Here is a 12,404-nt window from a genome sequence, read left to right on the forward strand (position 1 = left end):
GCCTGACCCTGTGACACTCCTGTGCTGGCAGTGTCAACGGAGACGTGAGGTTCTTTGACCCCCGGATGCCGGAGTCCATGAAGGTCCTGCAGATAGTCAAAGGGCTGACAGCCCTTGACATTCACCCACAAGCCAACCTCTTTGCATGGTAAGTTCTGGTTTCACCTCCTGCATCCCTGGGGTGGGTGGAGGGGACAGGTTGTCTCTGCAGACACCCTGGGGTTTTGTGGGTTTTCCGGTTGGTTTTAACCTCACCACAAATTGCATCTTTCCCCTCTTGGCACCTCAGGAATTTTATCCTTTGTGTGCATTAACAAACCCTTTGCACCAGGGATATGCTGTGGTGGTGCTGGAGTGGTGCAGGATCTCACACCCCTCAGTCAGACCCCTGCTCAGTTAGCCTGTGTGTTCTGGGGCTCTGAGCGGGGACCAGCAACTGCTCCACAGCCTCGTGTCCTGGGGGTTGTTGGGGATGTGCTCACAGTGCCCACAGCCCCTGGCTGGGTTGCTCTGGGTCCTGCAGTTGTGGCTCCAGCATTTCTGCAGGCTCAGGTGGCCATGGTGCAGCTAAAGCCATGCTCCCCACTTACCTGATCTGGCTGCAGCCTCCTCTGGTGAACAGCTCAGCTCCAGGGGGCTGGGCAGGGGCTGTGGCTGTCACCAGGGTGCTGGCAGTGACCCCTTCTCTCTCCATTCCAGTGGCTCCATGAACCAGTTCACTGCCATCTACAATGGGAACGGGGAGCTGATCAACAACATCAAATACTACGATGGTTTCATGGGACAGAGGGTTGGAGCCATCAGCTGCCTGGCTTTCCATCCACACTGGGTCTGTATTCCCTGTATTCTCTCCTGCTGGATTTGGGGATTTGGGTTTCTCAGTCCCTGCCCGTGCTGGCTGGGGGAAGGCAGCCTGGTCCTGGGGGCTCTTCCAGACAACCACCCAGCTGTGCTGCTGGTATCTGGTGTGCACCTGTGGCTGGAACAGGACTCCCAACACCTTGTTCCTTAGGGGCTGACTGAGCTCAGGGTTCCCATTTCTTTCTCCCCATCCCTGGGGCTGCAGCCTGTGGAGCCACAGAAGCTCCCCAAGGTGGAGCTGGCTGGAGAGGTGCAGCCTCTCACTTCCAGCAGGCAAAATCTGATGTGCTTCTTTATGCTGTGCCTCTTCTGCAGCCAGGGAGGCTCAGCCTGGGGTCTCTGGGGCTGCTTTTGCCCCACCTGCAGTAAGGGAAGAGCTTGTGCTGTGCAGCAGAAACCGTGCACGTCAGAAAAAGGAGAGAGCTGCAAAAATTAAAGGTGTAAGCTGGTAAAGTCTGGAATGAATCAGAGTTAAAAGGAAGTCTGTGAGAGCTGAGGTGGCTCTGCAGTGGTTGTTAGACAGAATCTGGTTGCTGCTCTGTGAGGATGCAGGTGCCCATCTGCATCCTGGGCTCCTGCTCACCCAGGGGTGAGAACAAGTGAAGGAGATGGAAAGATGAAGAAAAGAATATGGATAGGAAAAACAGGAGGAGGGGAAAGAAGGCATTTAGCAGAGAGTTATTTTTGAACACAAATATTTGATATGTAATGGGAAGAAGCAGTGAGCATGTTAAAGGGCCTGGCAGGAGCTGGGCAGGGAGGGGAGGGCAGGTTCCCTGCCTGGGTTAGGAATAGGAAACACCCTGGGGATAGCAGGGGGAGAGGAAAGCTCATCTCCTCCTCGGTTTTGAAAATCCACTTTGCAAAATGATGAAGAGTGATTTTGCTGCCCTGCAGTTTGGGGGAGGGAGCAAGAAGTGGCTGAGCATCTGACATGTTGTGTTCTTTACCTCCTCCCAGGCCGGGTCTCCAGGGCTGGGGTGGTTCCTGGGTCTCTCTGGGGGGGGGAAGCTCATTCCCAGCCTCTTCCTAACGACGGGATTTGCAGCCATTTGCAAATACTATGTTAGCAGTTGGCAACTAATGGGTGCCATCATTTTTCCCCTCTGGCTGAAACGGGCAAATAAGCGGTGGGGATGATGGAGGTGCTGGCAGGAGCCTCAGAGCTGCAGATGCGTTTCGGAGCTCCCCAGGTTTGCTGCCTGACCCCTCTGGTTTGTGCCCTCTCCCCGCAGCCTCACCTGGCAGTCGGCAGCAATGATTTCTACATCTCGGTGTACTCGGTGGAGAAGCGGATCAGATAACGCAGGAGGCGGAGGCACGGAGCGGGGAGTGCCCGGGGCTCAGCACCCATCATGTACATAGTGAAATTATCGACTTGAATGTTCAGTGTTGGCTGCTGCTGCAACCCAGAACTTGAACTTTTTTTTGTTGGTGTTTTTATTTTGGGTTTTTTTTCCTGACTTAGCTACTGATGATTTTGACCAGGGGAAAAGAGACAATCTCCTTTTTTTGGTTGTTTTTTGTTTGTTTGTTTCTTGTTCGATTTTTGGGGTTTTTTTTTTTATTTTTCTTTTTCCCCAGCTATATCCTCTTAAGAGCTACAGAAAAGGAACCTTTTATTTTTGTTCCCCGTGGTTGGCTTCTCTGTTAGAAACGTGGCTCCTGAGCTTGCAAAAGGACTGGATGAGGCTGTGCCCTTGGGAAGGGCTTTCTGTTACAGACTTTGCTTTTTTGGTTTGCTGGAGCACGGGTTGCTTCAAGGGCTGCACTCAGGACTCACCTGCAGCTCTGCACCTCCAACAGGACCACAAGACCCATCCAGCTGCTGCCTGCCCTGTGCCAAACCCTCCCTCCTGCAGCAGAGCCGTGGCCGTGTCCCTGCAGCAGCCCTGTCCCCTCTGCCCAGGGACAGCAGCGTGGTGGCAAGGGGAGCCCAGGACCCCGAGGAGAGGAGCCTGAGCTGGCAGGAGCAGGGCAGGATGTCACCAAACCCTAAGGCTGCAAGGAGGAAGAGGGAAGAAAGAGAACGGACATCCCTGAGATCCCAGCCAAGCCTGGAACAAGTCACCCTCCGGGGTATCCTGGTCACAGTTTGCTTCTGCAGTCACTGCCCTTTGCCCACAGGGAACCCCACAAGCAGGTTTGGTGACCTGGGAGCTCTGCCCAGACAGCAAGGGAGGCTCCAGGGGCTTCCCCCAGCTCTGCCAACACTCAGCAAAATGATGGTCGGGAGGATTTGCACACTTGCATTTGCACACCTGTGCTTGCAGCTGCAGATGTTGTGTGGCTGTGGTTTGTCTGCAGGGCTGGGCACATCCCCAGCCTGCTCTGAGCACCAGAGAATCACTGACAAGGGGGGGGACAGGGGTCACCCTGCTCTGAGCAGAACAGCTTTGTCTGGGGAAAACCCTGCTCCACCTCCCACCCCTTCCCTGCCTGATTAATGAATGTTTTGTCCCTTGGGATCTGTGAGGAGTCTGGAGATGAGTCTGGGGAAGGGGTAGGGCAGGTTTCTTTCCAGTGCTGCCCAGGTGTGATTTACCTGGCCCAAACCAGGACTTGCACTGTACAAAACAATCCCCTTGTTGCCACAGACTGACCTGCCAGCACCCCAGTTCTGCTTCCAGCCCCGGGGGTGCAGGCTCCCAGCGAGCTCCCAGGGAGGGGAACACGGATGAGGGAAGGGGTGAAACCTCCTTCCCTGTGCAGCTTCACCCCTGCCCCGTGCCCCTGACCTGACCCAGCTCTGGGGAGGGTCCCGTTCCCTCCCTGTGGGGACACAGGGGACACTGAGGGGTCCTGAGCCCCGGGGATGGAGCAGACACCAAGGGCTGGGGGGCCGTGTCCTTACCCCAAGCCCCATCCCTCTCCCCCAGTGCAGCAGGGAGGCTGAGGGCCACTCCACAAGATGATGAATCAAAGGCTTTAAACTTGAGAGAAACTACCTACGAGTCCTCTTCTGAGCTACCAAAAGTTCTAATTATGGTCTAACAGAGCCCCAGCCCCCTCCTCTGCTGCTCCAGGGGAACCTCTCCCCATCACCCTGCCCACCCTGAGCCTGGAGCTGCAGTTTGGGGTCTTTGTGTAACCCATTAACATACACAGCTTAAAAAACAATAAGATTTTTAACTTATATCAGTGTATTCATGAAAGGAACCAGAAATACCTGGCAGAAGGCAAAGGGGGGTGGTGGGGAGCTGCTGCTCTGCCCCGTGCCCCTCGGCCAGGGTTGGGATTTAACCCCCTCAGCCTGTTGAGATTTCATCCAAGTGTGGGGGGGCTTCACAGGTCTGAGGGGCAGAGATTCAATCATGGAGTTTAACCAAGGATCTGGAGAGCATCCTACTTAAAAAAAAAAAAAAAGTTCACTTATCTCTATTTATTTTACAAAAATAAATAAAATAAAATTATATATATATATATATAAAACCCCACACGGTTGTAATGTGAGAGTAAAACAATTACAAACAAATAAATGGTTAATAAAAAATAAATGCAGAAACACTTCCCTGTCTGTGGGTTCTTTGCTGGGGCAGAAGTGGGGAGGGGGCACAGCTCTGGCCCACGAGGGAACAGGGTTATGGGCTGGGATTTGGGGCAGTTTGAGGCCATTACACCTGGGGTCCTGAGCAAGAACCTGCTGAGCAGAACCAGAGCAGAACCACAGGGATTCTGCAGCTCCCAGGACCTGGGGCTGAGCCTCCAGTTGGGCCCCGGAGTGCTGGGTCCTCTGTGTCTCCATCTCCTACATCCTCACCCCCTATAGCCCATCCCCTATAGCCTATTCCCTATACTCTCCCCTTCCCTTATGTGCCCCATCCCCTATATCCCATCCCCTATATCGCATCCCCCGTATCCCATCCCCCATATCCCATCCCCTGTATCCCGTATCCCATTCCCCGTATCCCATCCCCTCTATCCCATCCCCTGTATCCCATATCCCATCCCCTCTATCCCATCCCCCGTATCCCATCCCCTATATCCCATCCCCTGTATCCCCTATCCCATATCCCATCCCCTCTATCCCAACCCCTGTCTCCCATCCCCTCTATCCCATCCCCTGTATCCCATATCCCATCCCCTCTACCCCATCCCCTGTACCCCATCTCCCACCCCCATCTCCCGCCCCCTCCATCCCCTCCCTTTCCCCCCCCCCCTTTTCCCGCCCCCGCGGTTCCCGCGCGTTCCCTCGCGCCCCTGCACCGCCCCCTGGCGGCTCCCGCTGCGCTTTGCTCCGAGTTCGCGTTCTGCGGGTGCGGGCCCTGCGCGGCCGCCGTCGGGGGCGGTTCCGTGCGTGCCGGGCCGGGCGGTGTCGGCCATGGGGAACCTGTTCGGGCGGAAGCGGCGGAGCCGGGTCACGGAGCAGGACAAGGCGGTGCTGGTGAGCGGGGGGCACGGGGGGACCCGACACGCTGCGGGACGGCACGGGGCTGCGGGGGAGGGTGGGGGGGAACCGCCGTCCCCGGGCCGAGCCGCTGTTCCCGGTCCGGCCGCCGCCCTGCCGGCCCCGGACCCCGCGGGAAGGGAGCGGGAGCGGGCGGGGGGTGCGGGGCGGGTCCTGCTGGGGCAGCCCCGGGGGTTGGGCTGCCGGTGAGCGGGTCTGTGAGTGGGACGGGGCTGCCCGGGCCTTGGGGGGCCCAGACAGGGACGGGGGGGGCCTGAGTGTCCCTCTGTCCCTCCATCCATCCCCCCGTCTGTCCCTCCGTCCCTTTCTCTCTCCGTCTGTCCCCCCGTCGATCCCCTCGTCTGTCCCTCTCTCTGACCCTCTGTCCCTCCATCACCCCCCGTCCATGCCCCCGTCTGTCTGTCCTTCTGTCCCTCTGTCTCTCCATCCATCCCCCCGTCCCTCTCTCCGTCCCCCTCCCCGTCCCTCTCCCCGTACCTCTGTCCCCCCGTCTCTCGGTCTCACCACCCGTCCCGGTCTCTGTCGCAGCAACTGAAGCAGCAGCGGGACAAGCTCCGGCAGTACCAGAAGCGAATCAGCCTCAACCTGGAGCGGGAGCGGGCGCTGGCCCGGCAGCTGCTGCGGGAGGGCCGTAAGGAGTGAGTGAGGGGCAGGATCCCGGGAATCATCCCCTGGAGACCCGGAGGCAGCGCTGGCAGGGGCTGAGCAGCCGCGGGGGTGCTTACAGAAGGGGCTTTCAGAAAGAAACCTTAGGTTCAAGTTCTGTGCTCCAAAGCTGGTGTGAAAGCTCGGGCACAGATCCTGTGAGGAGAGGCTGAGGGAGCTGGGGGTGTTGAGGCTGGAGAAGAGGAGGCTCAGGGGAGACCTCATCACTCTCTGCAACTCCCTGAAAGGAGGTTGGAGCCAGGGGGGGGTTGGGCTCTTTTCCCAGGCAACTCTCAGCAAGACAAGAGGGCAGGGTCTCAAGTTGTGCCAGGGGAGGTTTAGGTTGGAGATGAGAAAGAATTTCTTTCTGGAGAGGGTGATCAGGCATTGGAATGGGCTGCCCAGGGAAGTAGTGGATTCTCCGTGTCTGGAGATCTTTCCAAAGAGCCTGGATGTGGCACTGAGTGCCATGGGCTGGGAACTGCAGTGGGAGTGGATCAAGGGTTGGACTTGATGAGCTCTGAGGTCCCTTCCAACCCAGCCAATTCTAGAATTCTATGAAAAGGGCTCTCCAGAAATCAGTTCTCCTTCTGTGACCTGCCCAGAGGGTCAGGGGGTGGGATGGGGTGGGTGTCCACCCGTGTCAGGAGCCATCTCAGGCTTCAGATTTTGGGTGTGTTTCATAAGCTTTTTGTGCCAGGGGCTTTGACTGGCAGTGTGACAGCCCAGCTGGCCCTCTGTGGTTCTGATCCACAACAAATACACCAGAATTCTCAGGTGCCAAGCAACAGGTTTTTTATTAATTTGCTCATCATTGTTCTTCAAAGGAGCAGCTCAGAGCTGGCATTTAATTTGCACGTTTTTTTTCCTCTTTTGGAAAAACCAACAAGCAGATTCTGCTTTAAGGTGTCTGGGTTAGGCTTACAGGTTTTCCTTCACCTGTGCTGAGTTTCCCCCTGCTGTGCTCTGCAGAAAAGCCCTGCTCCTGCTGAAGAAGAAACGTTACCAAGAGCAACTCCTGGATAAAACAGAGAATCAAGTCAGCAACTTGGAGCAGATGGTAAGCAGGACCCAGGGGCTGTTCCCTCTGAGTGGCCTCTGCTTACACTTACAAGTCTTTTTTTCCTGGGGTGGGTGTTTCTTTCAGTTTTGATGCCTGAGCTGAGGCTTTCTGTGTGCACCTTTCCTACCACTGACATCATTTATCCCTCTGTAGAGTGGAGAAAGGGCTGGTGGCTGCTTTCCCCAGGCAATTGCTCTGGAGATCTTGGCAGTCTGTGTCTGTCCAACACTGGGAGTGTGACAGCCTGTGATGATTCCCTTTTTCCATCCTCTTTCAGGTCCAGGATATTGAATTCACCCAGATTGAAATGAAAGTCATTGAGGGCCTGAAAATAGGCAATGAATGTCTGCACAAAATGCACCAGGTACGTGTGGCCAGCTCAGCTGAACTCCTGCCTCAGCCCAGGGTGTTTGTAGTTGTGTCCCTCATGCTGGGTTTTTGGATCTTTTTTCTCCAGGTTATGTCAATAGAAGAAGTAGAAAGAATAATAGGTGAAACACAAGATGCTGTGGAGTACCAGAGGGTATGTACTGTGTGCATGAGCAGCTGTGAGCAGAGGTTGCCTGCCACACAGAGTTTCTCTGGTGTCCCTGGTGTTCCCAGACTTATTTAAGATGCACTCAGGTTGGGAATTAAATCCCAGTTGCCTGCAGGAAGATCAGCTCTGTCAGTTTTCCCAGTACCCCCTTGCCCCATGGTTCTGTTGCTCTCCTGAAAGGCACAGAGCTGTTTCTGCTGCTCTGCTGCTGACTGGAATGTGGCTTTTGCTTCCTTTCACAGCAAATAGATGAGATGCTGGCTGGCTGCCTGACTGAGGAAGATGAAGATGCCATCCTAGAAGAATTAAATGCTATTACTCAGGTAGGAATAACCTGATGTTCTTGGAATCACTTTTAATCCACGTTTTCAGGAGGATGCTTGTGGTAGGGGCTGAAATACCTTTTCCTTCACTCTTGATGGTTTATCTTATTCTGCCAGAAATCTCAGCCACACCTCTCTGTGCCCAGTTCTGTGTCATCAAAGATAAAAATAATGGCCACACACCCAGTGTCACCTGAAACTGAGCTGCTGCTGAGGGCTGTGCTTTGTTTGCTGCCTGTCAGCTGGTCCCTGTTCTTGCTGGGTGGTTGTTCCACTCACCAGGTGAGGGTGCTGAGTGTCCTGGAGAGTGCTCAGGTCCCAGGAGTCTCAGTGTGTGTTGTCACCTCCACCCATAAGGCTCTGTGATCATTTACTGGGCAGTCCTTGACCCATCCAGCAGTTCTGGGGGCAGATGTCAGTCTGCACATGAAATCTCTTCTATTATCACTCTGTTTCCAGACAGTCTTTGCACAAAACCATAGTGCAACCACTGCCTGGCACGTGGGGGTGTGTCATGTGTTGTCTTTCATGTTCTTGCAGGAACAGGTGGAGCTTCCAGAAGTTCCTTCTGAGCCACTCCCAGAAAAGATCCCAGGTAAGCTTTCTCTCAGCAGCTTTGGCTTCTCCTCTTCCTCTTCAGGCCCATGCTGGGCTGAGCCCTCTCCTCTTGTCAGTGTTGTCCCAGCAAGTGTGAAGGGATGGAAGCATTGTGGGTGGGAACCCTGTTGATCTGGGCTGTGCAAGCTTCCCTCACCTGGCTCAGACAAACCCAGCCAAAATCTGACCCTGAGAGGCTCCAGGCTCTTGCTCAGTCAGCACTGAGTTGTTCCTCTGGAAGAGAAACTTCTTGTGACATCCTGAAACACCCAGTGAAACACCTCTGTTGGGAAGCTCCACAAGAAGCTCTGTCTTTGGCTTTCTGGTGGCCCCAGACTTTCTCACCAACACTAAAACTTCCCCCCTGCATGTCCTGTGCTGTGACACAGGAACAATTCTTTGTGACCACAGCTCCTGCCATCCAGACTGCACAGAGCTGAATGTCACTGAGGTTCAGGAGCTGTTCTGCCTCTCGTGACCTCGCTTCAAGTAACAAGAGGAATTCTGAGCTGGCTGGATGAGGATTGCTGGAGGCCCACAGTGCCAGGACTGGAATGCTCTGTGTCTGTGTGCTCCTGAGCTATCCAGAGCCTCAGCAGCAGGGTTTGTGCAGCTGGGTGGGAAGAGGGAAGTGGGAGAGGACTTGTGGAGTGTTGGCTCACAGAGCATTACAGATGCCTCTCCCTGCTGAAGAGCTGAATGTGGAGCCTGCATTTGGAGAGCAGCAGTGAGAGAGAGCTGGGTGCCAGAGGGCAAACTGGTGAAGGGTCTGCCTGCTGGGACAACAGGACACTGCACAGTCTGGCACTGAAGACAACCCTGCTGTCTGGAAGCTGCCCAGGAGAAATCGGGGGTGTGGGGAGCAGGGGTTGGTTTCCTGTCAGTGCTTGTTTACAAGTAAACAGGGATCAGATGTCATCAGATGGCCAAACAACCCCCACACTGCCCTGGCTGCCTGCAGCTGATTGTGCCTGGCTTGGCCTCTGTCAGATTGGAGGGGCAGGGGACAGTCTGGTCCTGTCTGCTGCCCTGAGAGAAGTCACTGGGCTGGTGGCTGCTGAAGTTGTGTTGGGTTCAACCTGAAACTGTTCTGATTCTCCAGGTGCTGTGAAAAGGGGCACATTGGGGCTGTGGGGTTGCTTATAACCAACTCTTACCAGTTCAGGTGCTGCACAAGTGTTTGTTGCTCTGTGGAGGAGTGGATTATGAGTCCTATCTCTGCTGCAGGACAGGACATAGTTTGCCCTTCTCTGTTTCTGTAACAAGTTTCTTTTTCTTCCACAGAAGCATCACCCATCAAGAACAGCCCAAAACCAGAACTGGTGGCAGCATCTTAACTCCCACTGCTGGGGATTCCCCCACGTAACTTTCACCCAGGACAGTTTGCCATCCCAGCGTGTGCTGGGAACAAGCAATGCCTTGGCAGCATCCCAGCTGTGCTGGGCAGATTGTGGAGCAGGATTCCCTGTGCAGGGTGGGGAACCTCAGCTGATTATTGCTCTTGTATCAAGATTATTTTCTAGTGCTTTCTTTTTTTGTAACTTAAATTCCAAACTCACTCAGCTGCGCTGTCTCGGGATTAAACAACAACTCTCAAACTTCCGAAGCCAAATCCTTTCTCTAGGTTTGATTTCAGTGGTGAATCTGCCTTTGCTCTGCCCGATTCCCTGGGAAGTTCCACCTTGGAGCAATGGGGTGTTTGATTCAGCTGTCCTGGGCCCCAGCCCCTGCCCTCAGGAGCCTGCTGGACCACGCACCCTCCCTCTCCTGGTTCTATCTGTGGAAGGGCTGCTCCTGTCAGCCTCCTGTCAAGCTGAGAGTGTCCCATGTGAGCAAAGGTCAGTGGCTGCTGGGCTGGCAGGGGAGAAGCCTGATCTGCTGAGTGAGATGAAGAGCCTGAGCCAGGAGTGGTCAGGAGCCATTCCCATCCAGGTCCCTCTGGTGAGCTGTGGTGCTGAGTGAGACCTGGGGTGACAGAAGTCTGATGAGCCTCTTGAAGTCACAGCAAGGAGTCTTCTGCATACGACACAAGCCAGGAGTCCTCCCTCGTTGGCTCTGCACCATCATCAAGTTCACCTTCACACCCTTCAGATGGCCCAAGATCCATCCCACCTCCAGTCCTCAGCTCCTGGTTGTTGTTTCCCCATGGGAATGGGGACAGGACAGGTCAGGCTGGGGTAAACCTGGGGCCCATTCTGCACCAGCCACGAGGCACGAAGCTTCTCAAAACAACACTCCAAAGACTCTGCTCAGTGAGTAGCTGGAGGGGAGGACAGTTCCTGCTGAGGATGGTGTGGTGCTCACTGTGGTGCTGGAGTGTCCAGGAGGCTGCCTGGCCAGCCAGCTGCTGGCACACTGAGCTGGTGTTGGGAGCAAGCTTGCTCGCCAGCATGCAGATGCTCTTCAGGACACTGCAGATCTTTATTTATTATGTTCTTGAAGCCACAACCCTGAAGTGCTGTTTGTGTGACAGCAGAAGGACTCAGAGGGTCCTTGGAGACTTTCAGTGACTGCCTTTGGGGTTGTGTGATCTGGTGCTAGACAATAACAACCCCAGAAGACTGCTGCTCTCCAGCCTGTGGGGCTTGGCTGGCAGCAGCTCTGGTTCTGGGTCATCTCCATTCACTGTGTTCCAAAGACTGACCAGGGCATCCCTGTCCCTCCACACGGGGCCAGACTCTCACAGCCTTGGGAGTTGCTGTATTTCCAGTTCCACTCTGCTCCCTCTTAATGCTTCACAACCAAGCTGGGGTCCTGTAAGCCCTGGTCCCATGTTTTCTCCCCAGTGCTGCTTCAGCAAAGCCCTTTCTGGGAGGTTGGCAGAGTGGGTTTGAACCCTCTGGGGTGCCCATTGCCCCAGCCAGGCTCTGGGACAGCCAAACCCTTCACCAGCACCAGGCCGGGGCTGGGCCAGGGGCTGACTCTTCTCTCTTCAGTGCTTTGATGGTTTTTCCCTCCAGGCGAGGCTGCTGCTCTGCTGGATTCCCGTCCTGGCCTTGCAATGCAGACTTGTCCCACCAGAGAGAGCCTTGGCTTCACCACTGCCGAAGCTCCGCAGCATTTTTGTGCGAGGTTTTTCCTTCACGGCTGCTCCAGCCTGGGGACAGCTCGGTGAATTATTTTACCCTCTGTGATTTACGTGGGTGAGTGGGTGAGTGCTGCACTCTGCCGGGGACCTTCCCAGGGAACGCAGCTTTTGCTGTGCAGGGTTGGTGTGAACCCTGTCGAAGAGGGCTGGGAGGAGGCTGTGCTCCATCTGCCTGGGTTTTTCTTGCTCATCAGTGTCCTGGCAGTGAGGGAGCCCCGAGCCCACCATCCCGGGGGGAGCTGAAGGGGTTAATGCAGCTCCTTGGGTTTGGTAGCACAGAAAAGAGGCCGTTTGCTGCACTAACAGGAAAGTTGGGAGCAGATTGCCAGCAGCTTCCTTCCAATCCCTGCACCAAACAGATTGTGCTGTGTCTCCTTGGGAGGAAGAGCCCGGAGTGGTGTGTGACCTCTGTGCTGTAACAATAAACCCGTCCTGATGCTTCCACCGAGTCCTCTTCCAGCCTCGTGTTTTCACAGTAAATGTTTTGGATGAGCAAGAGCTGCCTTCCTCCTCCCTCCCCTCCTTACTCCCTGCTCCTGGGAGAGAGGGGGGCAGGAAATATCAGCACAGGCTCTGTGTGTAAAACAAAAACAATCCTGGAGGGCTCCTCTGGAACCAGCAGCAGCAGTGCCCTGACAGCCCAGCACAGCCAGAGCCAGGGATGGGTGGGTATTTCAGAGCCCAGATGTGATCCTGTTGGGCACAACACCCCAGCAGCCACCACAGCACCCTCTGTGTGTGCCTGGGGTGCCTGAGCCACCAGCTGGTGCTTTGTCACCAGTTAATTCCTTGTTAGTTTGGATTTATGTCTCTTCTGGAGGTAAGGTGATGCCCCTGGCTCTCTCCCCCTTGGGCCAGCAGGACCCTGCGCTCAGCCCCTC

The 12,404-nt window shown here is 55.3% G+C and overlaps 2 protein-coding genes across 5 annotated transcripts in view; both read left to right on the forward strand.

The window, feature by feature from the left end:
• Positions 1 to 4,363, forward strand: part of RPTOR (regulatory associated protein of MTOR complex 1) — a 112,476-nt gene extending 108,113 nt beyond the window's left edge. For 2 of the 3 annotated variants that reach the window (XM_030461662.1, XM_030461663.1), the window contains exons 32-34: positions 32 to 148; positions 700 to 829; positions 2,097 to 4,286. In XM_030461662.1, coding sequence (XP_030317522.1) covers positions 32 to 148; positions 700 to 829; positions 2,097 to 2,165 — 316 coding nt within the window. In that variant the 3' untranslated portion in view covers positions 2,166 to 4,286. Of the gene's footprint in view, positions 1 to 31; positions 149 to 699; positions 830 to 2,096 lie in introns of all 3 variants that reach the window. The other variant, XM_008494694.2, reaches the window with a different exon arrangement.
• Positions 4,364 to 5,135: 772 nt separating this feature from the next.
• Positions 5,136 to 11,949, forward strand: CHMP6 (charged multivesicular body protein 6). 2 transcript variants are annotated; one of them, XR_003988317.1, is made up of 9 exons: positions 5,139 to 5,245; positions 5,798 to 5,907; positions 6,887 to 6,974; positions 7,255 to 7,341; positions 7,435 to 7,500; positions 7,758 to 7,838; positions 8,379 to 8,433; positions 8,847 to 9,038; positions 9,720 to 11,949. XR_003988317.1 is itself a non-coding variant. In XM_030461998.1 (8 exons), exons 1-8 carry the CDS (start codon positions 5,183 to 5,185, stop codon positions 9,770 to 9,772), a joined length of 603 nt encoding a protein of 200 aa, XP_030317858.1. In that variant the 5' UTR covers positions 5,136 to 5,182; the 3' UTR covers positions 9,773 to 10,032. The 2 variants fall into 2 exon arrangements, 1 of the variants encoding a protein (XP_030317858.1); XM_030461998.1 differs by lacking the exon at positions 8,847 to 9,038 and having other exon boundaries at positions 5,136 to 5,245; positions 9,720 to 10,032.
• The last annotated feature ends 455 nt before the right edge of the window (positions 11,950 to 12,404 follow it).

This window comes from Calypte anna, chromosome 18 (genome assembly GCF_003957555.1).
Source record: "Calypte anna isolate BGI_N300 chromosome 18, bCalAnn1_v1.p, whole genome shotgun sequence".
In the NCBI taxonomy this organism is placed as follows: Eukaryota; Metazoa; Chordata; class Aves; order Apodiformes; family Trochilidae; genus Calypte; species Calypte anna.

Bases quoted from the DNA above. Each gene is read 5' to 3' on its own strand.
- CHMP6 (XM_030461998.1), top strand. From the start codon at position 5,183: ATGGGGAACCTGTTCGGGCGGAAGCGGCGGAGCCGGGTCACGGAGCAG. The intron at 7,501-7,757 runs GTATGTACTGTG...TTCCTTTCACAG, and splicing joins ATGCTGTGGAGTACCAGAGG to CAAATAGATGAGATGCTGGC. The intron at 8,434-9,719 runs GTAAGCTTTCTC...TTTCTTCCACAG, and splicing joins ACTCCCAGAAAAGATCCCAG to AAGCATCACCCATCAAGAAC.